The 12,677-nt window shown below is 52.3% G+C and overlaps 1 protein-coding gene across 2 annotated transcripts in view; it reads left to right on the top strand.

Annotated features, from left to right (window-relative positions):
• The window catches only part of ERCC6 (ERCC excision repair 6, chromatin remodeling factor), a 49,401-nt gene that overhangs the window by 29,702 nt on the left and 7,022 nt on the right, over positions 1–12,677 (top strand). For both annotated transcript variants that reach the window (XM_081948418.1, XM_081948419.1), the window contains exons 10-20: positions 713–889; positions 1,260–1,376; positions 2,446–2,541; positions 3,981–4,199; positions 4,405–4,515; positions 7,279–7,398; positions 7,745–7,839; positions 8,277–8,422; positions 8,507–9,130; positions 10,105–10,282; positions 11,391–11,496. In XM_081948418.1, coding sequence (XP_081804544.1) covers positions 713–889; positions 1,260–1,376; positions 2,446–2,541; positions 3,981–4,199; positions 4,405–4,515; positions 7,279–7,398; positions 7,745–7,839; positions 8,277–8,422; positions 8,507–9,130; positions 10,105–10,282; positions 11,391–11,496 — 1,989 coding nt within the window. The remainder of the gene's footprint in view (positions 1–712; positions 890–1,259; positions 1,377–2,445; positions 2,542–3,980; positions 4,200–4,404; positions 4,516–7,278; positions 7,399–7,744; positions 7,840–8,276; positions 8,423–8,506; positions 9,131–10,104; positions 10,283–11,390; positions 11,497–12,677) is intronic.

Raw genomic sequence — 12,677 nt, 5'->3', positions numbered from 1 at the left:
ATATATATATAAAGAAAAAACCACTCACGCCAGCTCATGAAATCTCCAGAATGGTAAAACCTACAAACTTGAAATGTGGCACGTATATTCATCTTGACTTCTAGGTGCTCACTTAGAAAGGATTTTTCGAAATGACAATCAGATCATTAGGATTTCTTATTTTATTATTAACACGCTCTGATGCTAAGGAGTTCTACTCCCCCTCCCCACCTGAAAAGATCTCTGTTCAAACTGCCACTTGAGCGTGGCCAGTGTGTGACTCATCCGGCCTGCTGACTGGGAGTTTGGAGGGGAGCCTGAGGGAGAGAAGGGGAGAGGATAGGGGAGGCTTCTGTGGGGCAAGCCTGAGGGAGAGCAGGGGAGAGGAGAGGCCGATGGTAAGTACTCATTCATTTTCAAGCTGTAAGTGTCGATTTATCAGGCCTGATCACATAGTTTCATAGTGGAGGATGAGTATTTAGCAAGTAAGCTATAAATCAAGAGAAAATTATTTGCTATGTATGAAATTGCAGAGGAGGCAGTGGAATTGCGAGTATTTGAAAAATAGACAGAATCTCAGAAAGAAAAATCATTTTAAGTGGAGCAATTCTGCAAAGCTGTTGCGATGATTTCAGTTCATTTTAATCTCACACAGCACTGTATCCCATCATTTGAGCAGAATTGTGTCTTTTGTTTCGATGGGACATCACAATTTCTTCTCTTCCCGTTGCAGTTCTCCACTCCTCATCGGATCATCTTGTCCGGGTCTCCCCTGCAAAACCACCTCAAGGAGCTGTGGTCTCTCTTTGATTTTGTGTTTCCAGGGAAGTTGGGGACTCTCCCTGTCTTCCTGGAGCAGTTCTCGGTCCCCATAACCATGGGGGGATATTCCAACGCCTCTCCGGTCCAGGTAAAGAGCAGCAGGGTCCCCCTGAAAGGCCCTTTGTAGGTCTATCAACCCCCTCTGGAAAGCCTCTCTCCGCTTTTTGTTGGTAAAAGGCGTGAGAAGGCATTGCTGATTTCGGGACTTAGTGGTTGGAGTTTATGGGAAGAAGGGAACTTTGATAGGCAGAAGCGGAGGAGTTGGAGAAGGCGATTGCTGTGCTTGTAGCTGCTACAAAGAAGACTGGGAGTCACTTCCCTAGATAACTTTCTTCCTTTGTTTTCTTACCTTTCGCTGTTTCTTTTATCCTTCCTTCCTTCCACGTCATTTCCATGCTGGAATAGAAAAGTATGAGAAACTCTTAGTAAAGTCACTGGCATTTTTCCCCCCCCCAAAGGTGAAAACTGCGTACAAGTGTGCCTGTATTTTACGGGATACGATTAACCCCTACCTGCTGCGCAGAATGAAGGCAGATGTTCAGATGAGCCTCTCCTTGCCAGATAAAAATGAACAGGTATCTTTAATTTTGTACAGTTTCCCTGTTGACACGCCAACGTGAAGAAGTGCTTTGAGCTTCACATCCCTGGAAGGAGACCAGTGCCTGGGGACACCCACAACCTCTTCCTTCCATTGGGTCAGATGCCACCTTTGAGGAGATTCTGGCCTAGCAGAATAAAACATTCCCCCCGTTGAAGTTGGGAATAAATTAAGATCAGACCTCTTACAGACAGATTGACCCTTGTTCAAGGGGATAATAATCCTGGAAACCAGTCTTAATTGAAGAAAATCCCACTGGTCGCCCTCGTAAACATACTGAGCTGTGCTTGCAGGTGACACTGAATTACAACGTACAGCACCGTTATTTATTATACGGCATGAATTATTTTGCAAACGCCTCCCAAGAAACCTGAAAACGGAGTCTTTGTTTGTTTGATTTCTATAATTGCTCTCCTCAGCAGCTTCTCTGGGTAGCTTACTTCATAAAACATAAAAAACAATTTTCTGATGTGTTGTTTTCACTCATTTAAATTCTCCTGTAGGTTTACAATCTGCTGCCAGATATCAGAGGAAATTTAGAGTGCCTGGTGAATGCCTATCAATAGTTGCGTTAGGAGAGAAGAAATCTGTTCGATTTGTAACCCAGTTTTCTAATACTTAATGTAGTTAAGTTTAAAACCGTAGGTTAAAATTAAAATCCCGGTGCCCCGAAGACCAAGTCGTGTATGGAGGTATTTGAGAGTCGTGGCGTCTCTTGGTAGGAGATTGCCATATTGCTTGGTGGAGGGCACTCCCAGACAAAGGCGGGGGAGGGGGGGTTCATCTCACAAACTGGCGTTAATTAAAAGTTACGCTTGCAGATAAGGTGGGAATTTCCTTCTGCAAGATGGGCCTGACATATTGCGGGTTCTCCTGGATGAGCCGAGGGGTTTGGAGACGGGCACTGCGGAGAGGCCGATCCCAGTCACGAAAGCCAGGCGGTGTCAGGTCTTTGGCAGAAGAGGTGCATTTGTGCTTTTGTTGCTCTATAATATTTGCTTACGGTACAATGCGAGTGTAGTCATTTCTCCGATGTCTCTGTCTAGGTCTTATTTTGTCGCTTGACGGCTGAACAGCAAGAACTATACAAAAAATTCATTGATTCCAAAGAAGTCTATCAGATCCTCAATAGAGAAATGCAGGTAACAGGCAGTAAAGCAAGGCATTTAAGAGGTTACCCAGGGAAAAGGGATAACGCTATTGCCATTTGCAGTAGAATAAATTGAGGCAGGCGACTGAAGGAAAAAAGAAAACGGAACTCATTTACACTATAACACCATTCACTGTAGATCTGCGTACTTTTCTGCCCTTTTCCTTCGGGCTCCAAGGCCGGACCTGGGAGATGAATTGCCTGGGTTGCTCTCCCCTATAACCTCCAGCGGGAAACGTGGGCAGGGGACCTTCGTCCTCCTTCGCCTCTTGGCGGGGCTCTGAGTGTCTCCCCCAGCCTCTGAAGGGAGGAGACGTCCCTCCTCCCTGGGTGAAAACTCCACTCGGGATCCAGGGGAGGAACGGTTGAGCTCCCAGATCAGGCATCCGAGGGCTCCAGTTCCCCCCTGCTTTAAACAGCCTCTCTAGGAAGGAACCGGGAGGTGAGACAACGATGCACAACTGCCCTCGGCCCTCCAAGGGGAATCGCTTATGGGGCAGACGTCTGAATGGGCATATCTGGAGGCTGGGAGAAAGAGAAAGCAAGCGCTGATCACCGGCAGGGCCAGGGGGGGGGGGGGGGGGGAGCTGCTAATTCAGAGGCCGGCTGACTGACTGTGAGACGGCTCCTCCTTTGCAGCATGAGGGTCCCGTCTCCCAAATCCAGAGAAGATGGGAGCCCTTTGCCAGCTGCAGCTCATTTTTCTCAGTAGTGTGCCAGTTTGTTCCAGTGCTTAAGGCCCCTAGACTAGTTCTGCCCCTGCGACTCCAGTTCGAGTCCTGCCTTAGGCACGTAAGCCGACTAGATGACCTGGGGGGGGGGCCCTCCAGAAACACCACCTTTGCTCTTCTTCATTTACTTCCGGCACACACGTTTCCATCAAGAGGGTTTGCAGTTTCACTACCTTTTAAAACTTTTAACTGTTTCCCGGTCTCTTTCATTATGTTGTCTCCAATTGTCTGTTTCTCTCTATAAAATGTGTAAGTTTTCACCTGCATTTTTCTGGAATGCTCATTTTCTTAGATACGTTCAGGTGGTACTTTAAAGTGCACAGAATTTTGTCACCCGCTTCTTACCTTTTTAAACAAACCTGCAAGGCCCCGTTTCCCAGGCTGAGGGTGGGTTTCTTCGTGTTTCTTCGTGTTCAGAAGTTGCTCAGAGCCTCCTCTGCGGGAGTCAGGATTCTCCACCCCACCCCCACCCCCCGCTGACTTTGTCTCCCAGGTCTTACTCGGAGGAGGACCTGCCCTTCTGGGGGCAAAGTGTGGGTACTGCTGTGGAGCTCCCCAGGTAACCCCCACCTGCCTCTCGGGGCTCCGATGAGAACTTGTTTTTCGGAATAGCGATGTATAAATTGGTTTGCGACTCCCTCTGCCTGCCGGGGGCTTCAGAGGAGGAGGAGGACTCTGCTTGCCTGTGTTTCCCATGCAGATCTTCCCAGGGCTGATAGCCCTAAGAAAAATGTGCAACCACCCCGACATCTTCTCCGGCGGACCGAAGGTTCTGAAGGGGACCCCCGAGGAAGACTTGAAGGAGGAAGACCAGTTCGGCTTCTGGAGACGTTCTGGGAAACTGATAGTGGTGGAGTCCCTGCTGAAAATCTGGCACAAGCAGAGCCACCGTGTGCTGCTCTTCACCCAGTCCAGGCAGGTCAGCGTCAGAGACACGGTGCCCCCCCCCCTGCCATGGAGTAAAGGGGGAATGCCCCCCCCCCCGAGAGGCCTGGGGGGGGGGGAGGCATGCTTTGTGCCAGAAGGTGCTTTGCTTCCTCTCCTCTGTGCTGCCAGAGGTCATGATCAGAGGCGCCTGTGGGCTTGTTTCCCCCCCTCCCCCTCCCCCCCCTTCAATGCTGCAGATGCTGCACATCCTTGAAGTGTTTTTAAAGCAGAGGAACTACTCCTATCTCAAAATGGACGGCACCACCACCGTGGCCTCGAGGCAGCCTCTGATTGGGAGATTCAATGAGGTGAGGAAGTCGTGCTAAGACCCTGAGATGCCCTGAGCAGCAGCTATGCATACCTGTCATCAGGGGTTAACAGCAGCAGGGCCCAACCACGGAGAGGCTCAGGGCTGTCAGATTGGCCTGTTCCATTTTCACTCCCCCCCCAATACGGACGCCTATTTCAGGTAATGCTCTGGGCTTCCTCTTCTTGGTCATCCTCCAGAGCAGGGATGGCTAACAACCCCCCCCCCCCCCGTTTTGGTCCAACCTTTGCGGGTACAACTGGCGGCGGCAGCTCCTCCTCCTCCTGGCAGCCTCTGTCCAGCCGGCCATGCCAGCTGGAAGGACAGCGGAGGAGCGAGCCGCCCAGACTGCTGCTGGCATGCCGCCCTTACAGAAATGCTCTGCCCATGCAGCCCACCCCTCTCGGGGACCGCAAGCTGGCTTGCCCTGCAGGGCCCGTGAACAAAGCAGCCTCCCAAGTAACGGCGCGGTGGCTTGCAATCTCAGAGCAGCTTGAGCTGAGCTCAACCGTGTGTCCTCACCACGCGCACGGTACCACATCATGCACCCTAGTGTGCAAACTCAGCCCTGAAAACCCCTTAAGTGTGTCATGCTGGAGGCTGGCAGGAGGAGGAGGAGGAGGAGGAGGAGCCGACCGGTCATGTCCGCCTCCCTCCCTGGCTTCCCGTGCACCCGAGCAGCCCTTCCGTCTGCAGCTGTTCTGGGGCCTCGCTTCTCCTCCCCCCCGTTTCCACAAACCACTTCAGACTCACTCCAAACTGGGCAGAGGGAGGGGGGTGGTAAAGAAGAGGCGGCGGCCTTGCGCACAAGGATTCCTAATCCTTCCTTTTCTCTCTCCGGCATTCCTCCTGCGCAGCTCTGCCGCCCCTGAAGGGAAGCCGCAGCGGCAGGGGGAAAGGCAAGAGTGACTGGCCGGCTCGGGCGCTCAAGGGAGCAAGGCAGCATTTGCTGCCCCTCCCGCTGCTCCTCCCCTTAGCCATGTTGGACTTTGAAGCGTTCGGGTGGCAGCTAAATGGAAACAAGCAGCGCAACAAAGTGTGCTTGGGAGCAAGCAAGTCCAACTTGGCTAGGGGAAGGAGCAGCGGGATGGAAGCAGTGAAGGAGCAATGGCTGCTGTCCCCCCTCCCCTCTTTCCAGAAAACACCCCCCCCCCCCTCTTCCTCTTCCCTGGACCAGCATCGCCGGCCGGCCGGCTCAACTTCAGGCAGCTTCCCTTTCCATTGCAGGAGAGGTGGCCAGACGGGCGGGCTCTCTCAGCCGCTGCCGCCGGGTGAGGATAACTCTCGAAAAAACCCTCTTCTTCCCACCCCCGAGGGGGAATCGCCAAGAAAGGGGCCAGGAAAGTGGCGGCGCTTGGCTGCCGGTGTGTTTGCCAGCTGCCTGAAGTTGAGCCGGCCGCCTGGCGATGCAGGTCCAGGGAAGAGCAAGAAGGGGGGTGGGGGGCTTTTTCTGGAAAGTTGTGCACCCTGTGCGCTATTTCTGCCGAGCTCAGTAACTGCATTCATGCATGAGCCCCCACACCCGTAATACAGACCCACGTCGCCCTTGAAGGCAGAGGAAATGGGCAAGAAAAGCTGATGGTGCCCCGTCTTAATGACCAAAATCACTTGAAAAGAAGCCGGTGGAGATCATCGCGCCTGCTTCCATCTTTCAAGCCAAAGGCGCTTAGGAGGCACACGCACACCCAGGAAGGGAAAAGGTGTGAAGGAGCTATGGCCGCTGTCCCCCCTCCCCTCTTTCCAGAAAAAGCCCCCCACCCCCCTTCTTGCTCTTCCCTGGACCTGCATCGCCAGGCGGCCGGCTCAACTTCAGGCAGCTGGCAAACGTGCCTGCAGCCAAGCGCCGCCACTTTCCTGGCCCCTTTCTCGGCGATTCCCCCTCGGGGGTGGGAAGAAGAGGGTTTTTTAGAGAGTTATCCTCACCCGGCAGCGGCAGCGGCTGAGAGAGCCCGCCCGTCTGGCCACCTCTCCTGCAATGGAAAGGGAGGGGGAACTCCCAATCTCTTTCGACGGGAACATGTGATTCATAGCGCTTGGAATATTTCAGCTTGGGGATGGCTTTGGCGCTCTCTTTTTGGCCTCCCCCCACCCCTTTGAGTGGGGCAAACCCGTTTGGGGAATGAAATCCGGAGCGGCTCCCCACTTCAAGTCAAGGTTGAGTGCTGAACTTCTCCCGTTAGGAGAGAGCCAAAGCCATCCCCGCCTTTGGTGCCAGGAGGCTTCACAGGGAGGCCTGCTAGAACCAAAACAAGGGTTGCCCACGCATGCCTGGGGGGGTGTGAAGCACCAAAAATGGGGCATGGGAGAGCTGTGCTGCCCCCCCCTGAATGCTCACTCCCCCCCTCCCCCCCACATGCTCCCAAGACCTCCCTCTACCCACCACATATTCACACGGGTCTCCCGCCAACACCAGGCCCTCAGAAATCGGCTGGCTGGCGTGGGGCGTGGGGATGCGCGGTGGGTCTGAGCTGGGCAGCTGCTTGCGTGCCAGCAAAAAGGGCTCCGTGTGCCGCCTGTGGCAGGCGTGCCATAGGTTTTCCATCACGGCTCTAGAGCAACGGCCCTGAGACTTGGATGCTGCCTCACAGGGCTTTACGGCCCCCTCTAAGCCGTTTACACGATTGGAATAGCGGGCCATAAAGTTACATAGCAGGAAAACCTTGACGCTCCCATCCCTCCCTTTGGAAAGAAACGTCTCCCGTGTCCCTTGAAAGGGTGAGGTGGATCTTTCCAAATGTTTCCTTTGTCTTGCAAATCCTCACAGGACCCCTCCATATTTGTCTTTCTCCTTACTACTCGAGTTGGTGGGCTTGGGATTAACCTGACAGGCGCCGACCGGGTGATCATCTATGACCCTGACTGGAATCCCAGCACGGACACCCAGGTAGGTCGCTGGGAAAGAAGGAAGCCCTTTGCAGGCGCCCTGGTCTCCCCCTTTCACCAGAGCAGGCTTGAGGGGGCGGGGGCGGGGGGGAAGGACCTTGCAGAGAGCCAGTGTCCCTCCCCCCTTCTTACTTGCAGGAGGAAAGTGGCCCTTCGTCTGCTCTGCCCCCTGGGGAATGGATGCCACCCGGAGGGGCTTAGCAGGAAGGGAAGCTTCCCAACGGTTTGAGGGCCACCCAGAGGAAGTGAGGAAGGGCCTCCGGAGCTCCCCGCGTTTAAGCCCAGCAACAACCCGCCTGGTCCTTCGGTATCGCCTGAAAAGCAAAGCATCGCCCTTTGTGTCCTAGGCTCGGGAACGCGCCTGGAGGATCGGCCAGACCAGGGACGTGACTGTGTACCGGCTTCTCACCGCAGGGACCATTGAGGAAAAGATTTACCACAGGTCAGTGGGATGTTGCGGCCGGATTCCTTTGCCTGCCTTCTGCCAGCGCCCTTCCCCCTTGTGGTTGTGCTGCCCAGGCCCCTTCTTGCCTTGGTGGAGGGAGGGTGGAAGGCTTTGGAGTGGATCATTTGATGGCAAACCTTTTTGAGTTACGGTTGCAGGAGGCAAAAGCCAGGGACTGGAAATTGAGCATAATTCTGAATTTAAACACAGCAAGAGGTGTTACCTTTTATTGAAATTGTTTATTTTGTTCCACTGATTCCTTAAACATTTTCTAAGTCTTGGGCTCTGCAGTATGTTTATGCATAGTGGAATTGTCCGTGTGTGAGAGAGAGAGAGAGAGAGAGAAGAAACCTTAGATGCAGCAGGAAAAACGTGTCGTGTGTTTGGGACAGAGAACGTCACGTCCCTCATCACAACATGTTTTATTTTCCCAGGCAAATATTCAAACAGTTCCTGACAAACAGGATCCTGAAGGACCCCAAGCAGAGGCGTTTCTTCAAATCCAACGACCTCTACGAGCTCTTCACCCTGAGCACTCCGGACGGAGCCCAGGGGACAGAAACCAGCGCCATCTTCGCAGGTGTGCCAGCGGAGGGACGGTGATGTTGAAAGGTGGAGAGAGGCATGAGCAGCCGGTGACGGTTTGTGTGATAATGCGTTTCAGGAACCGGTTCTGATGTCCCAGCACCAAAGCGGCCGTCGAAGCGTCGCAGTGCCAACTTTTCTGAATTTTCCAAAAGATGCCAAGCGAAGCTGATTTCCACTAAGGCCGATTCCTTCCTGGCAAGGGAACATGAAAATGCAGCCCTCGCAGCAGGGGAGGCAGTCGAGGGGAACTCAGAAACGTCTCCTCCTCCCCTTCCAAAAGACCCCACCCAAACTCCCGCTGCCCACGGAGATTTCTTTCTGAGGACCGGAGGGGAGCCTTCAGGGGTGGTGAAGGGGCCCCCGCCACAGCTGAAAGAAGGAGGAGGAGGAGGAGGAGCACTGAAGGGGAAGGGCCAGGCGATGCCGGTCAGCGAAGGCGGGGTAAGCCAGGAGAGGCTGCCTTCCAGGGAACAGCAGGACCATCATCGGCTGCTCACTGACCCCAGGGAGCCCACTTCAGCCCCGGGGCCTGGCAAGGGCCGGTGGAAGAGGCCCAAACGTTCTCGAGATGCCAGATTCGAGGGGGTGCCGGTTCCCCACCTGGTGAAGCAGAGAAAATGCCAGAAGGAAGATCGTGAGGAGCTGCAAGAGCCAGCGAAAAGCGACGATTACGTTTTGGAGAAGCTTTTCAAAAAATCAGGTAACTTTCTTCTGCTCTTTTCTATTTTGTTTAAAAATAATTCCAAGTGTGACAGAGATCCAGACTCCTGCAAGATCTGGACCCCTTTTATAAATCATTTTGGAAATCCAAATTGAGCTAATGTAGCACATGTAAACTACTTATAGAATTATCAGAATGTTTTTCTGCCTCCAGAAACTGGGAAACTTTTATGCAAACTATTCATTCCAGCTGTCAAATCCACTGCCTGCAGAAATATTACCTGATCCATGTCTAGCTTTGACTGTTTGAATCACAGAAGAAACCCTGTTCTTCAAAACCCTCGGACAATTCTTGTCCAGCACGGCCCTCCAATGGGAAGCTCCTGCCTCTTTCCCCTTTTGGAAACAGCCCTCCCCTTTCCTGAGGCTGCACCGGCCCTCCCCAGGCTCTCAAAAACGACTACGGACAGCAGCCGGGGTATCACCTCCACCGCCAGTTTCTTCGGGAGCCTAGAGGGTGATCGATCTGGCTCTCGCCAGTGGGGTTTATTGAAATTAGCCAGTATTAATACAAATGTAGAACCGCCCCACTTGACTTCTCCCTCCAATCCACCAAGAGGAGCTAATACCCTACCTAGAATGGTGAATTGGTTGAGGCAAGGAAGTCTGTTATGCACAGAGTTTTTCAGAGTTCACTGTGTAAACCCACTTGGGGGTTTTCTCAATCTGGGCCAGTTGAAGAAGTGTGGACTTCAACTCCCAGAATTCCCCAGACAAGGAGATATTGGCTGGGACAGATTGTGTCATTCTCCCCATTTCTTTTCTGGGGCAATTAGCAGTTTTATTTTTAGAAGTTGGTATGCAGAGCCTGCTTTTCTAGAAGCAAAACAGCCAAGCTTGAAGCAGGTTCACTCTGGCTCAGCCCTTCCAGGCCAGTGGTTGAGTTTCACGTGCAGGCAGGAGGAATGGGGGGATTGTGGTTTTTTAAAGGCCGTTCATTCCTTTCTCTCCCAGGCATACACAGCATAATGAAGCACGACGCCATAATGGAAGCTTCTAGTCCAGATTATGTGCTGGTGGAAGCAGAGGCCGATCGTGTGGCTCGAGATGCCCTCCAAGCCCTGAAGGCTTCTCGACAACGTTACCGGGGACTTGCTTCTCCTTGGGCTAACAGCGCCCCCACTCGGTTCAAGTAAGCCCCTTGGCCCTCCGTCCTGGCTCTCTCAGGGTGGTTTCTCTCACAGGATGGCGGATGGGGTCGCCCGCTGCATCTCAAGGCATAACCTCTTCAGAGAGAAGGTGGGCGGCCGGCCGGCCCAGTCGCAAATCCATGCCTCTTGCTGAAGGGTGAGGGCCGATTCTGTACTTCAGCCATCCTGAAATAGCTACAGGGCTTCAGTGTCTGAAAAGAACGCCTGGAAAGTCTCCTAAAATGTTGAAGGAGAAGCCACCCTAATTCCCCTTGGCTGTTAGGCAAGAGAGATTTCCCTCCTCTCATTTGCATTGTTTTATGAGATAAATTCTGGTCAGTGACCGGAATAAAAACAATCATTTTTGAGGTGGGTGATGTCTTCTTATTTCTTGACTAAGTTAATAGGACACGAGGACACTGGCTTGCCAAAAGCTTAAATATTCCCAGTTCCAAATCAATGTTATGTATAAGTTACAGAATAACGGAATATCAGGTTTGGAAGGATCCTTGGAGGTCTTCTAGTCCACCCCATGCTCAAGCAGGAGACCCTGTACCATTTCAGACAAATGGTTGGCCAATCTCTTCTTAAAAACCTCCAGTGTTGGGGCATTCACAACATCTGGAGGGAAGCCGTTCCACTGATTAATTGTTCTAACTGTCGGGAAATGTCTCCGTAGTTCCAGGTTGCTTCTTCTCCCCTTCACGAGTTCCTATCCGATGCTGCTTCTCCTGCCCTCAAGTGCTTTGGAGAATAGGTGGAAAACACCCCCCCCCCCACACTCTTTGTGGCAACCCCTCAGATATTGGAAGATTGCTATCATGTCTCCCCTGTTCTTCTCTTGTTAGGCTAGACATACCCAATTCCCACAAGCAGTGATAAAATGGGAATGAGATAGAAAAATGGCACTCGGGAAGTTTGGGGCGGGGGGAGAAGAGACGAGTTAATTTGTGGTTGGAGGCCAGCAGGAGGTGTACATGGAGAAAGCCTTCCCATGTTTTGCTTTGCCACTTGGCCCTCTATGATCAGTCTGTATGTAAATGTATCTGCCTTGGGATGCCCTGCGATCAGTTTGTGAAGAATATACCTCTGGTTTCTGTTTAATTTCAGAAGCAGATTTGGCCAGAAGAGGAACCCAAATTTCATGATATCATCGTCTTCCAATCAGGCTTCAGGAAAAAAGTGCAAGTTGAAACATGAACAACTCATAGTGAATGTAAGACGTCCCCCGACAGAGACTCCCCTCGTACATACAGAAGCAGCTCAGCCCAGCCGCCTCCTGATGACAAGTTCCAGTCTTGATCTCAGTTTGCATGCTGCCCTCCGCTTAATCCCTTCTTGACTTCCACAGGGGGAGCCTCCTAGATGGGCCTTTTGATGAATGGGGTTACGTCTCCTTGGTCACATCCTAAGGGGCTCACCACACCTTGGCCACCTTTTGGAAGCCATGTTCAGGTTTCAAGAGCCCCCCAGGAGCCGCCTCTGTATGAGGCGGGAAGGGCCCAGGTAGCCTTCCTAGGGTGGTCTGATGGAAGGCCTACCTAGGGGTTTAACCTGGAATACAATCCAACGTATCTTAAAAGGCGTACCCGTAAGTGGAATATACACTATATTGCCAAAAGTATTCGCCCACCTGCCTTCCCTCGCATATGAACGTAAGTGACGTCCCATTCCTAATCCATGGGGTTCAATATGGCCTTGGTCCACCCTTGGCAGCTATAACAGCTTCAACTCTTCTGGGAAGGCTCTCCACAAGGTTCAGGAGTGTCTTTATGGGAATTTGTGACCATTCTTCCAGAAGAGCATTTGTGAGGTCACACACTGATGTTGGACGAGTTTACGTGGCCTACCACTTCGTGGCTGAGTTGCTGTCGTTCCCAAACACTTCCACGTTCTTATAATGCAGCTGACAGTGGACTGTGGAATATTTAGGAGCGAGGAAGTTTCACGACTGGGTTTGTTGCGCAGGTGGCCATCCTGTCACAGTTCCACGCTGGAATTCCCTGAGCTCCTGAGAGCGACCCCTTCTTTCACAAATGTTTGCACAAACAGCCTGCCTGCCTAGGGACTTGGTTTTATACACCTGTGGCCATGGAAGTGATTGGAACACCTGATTCTGTTTTATTTGGATGGGGGAGCGAATACTTTTGGCAATATAATGTATGTGGATGAGGGGGTGGGAGGGGAGGGAGGGAATGGCAAAGACAAGTTCTTCAGCCTGGGTTTTCACGGAAGAAATAGGGATGCCGTTGCATCCCTATTTCAAGGCCTCACCAATTCAGGGCTCTTTTTCCATAGAACGGTAGACGTGCCTCCTCTGGCAGTTACTTCCATTGCAAAACTACTCTTGTCGTTTGGAAGTCATTCTCCACTTGGGCGAATAAGTGGATTCCTCTT

The sequence above is a fragment of the Natrix helvetica genome (genome assembly GCF_964273705.1).
Source record: "Natrix helvetica genome assembly, chromosome: 3".
In the NCBI taxonomy this organism is placed as follows: Eukaryota; Metazoa; Chordata; class Lepidosauria; order Squamata; family Natricidae; genus Natrix; species Natrix helvetica.
This window is presented reverse-complemented; position numbering and strand designations above follow the sequence as displayed.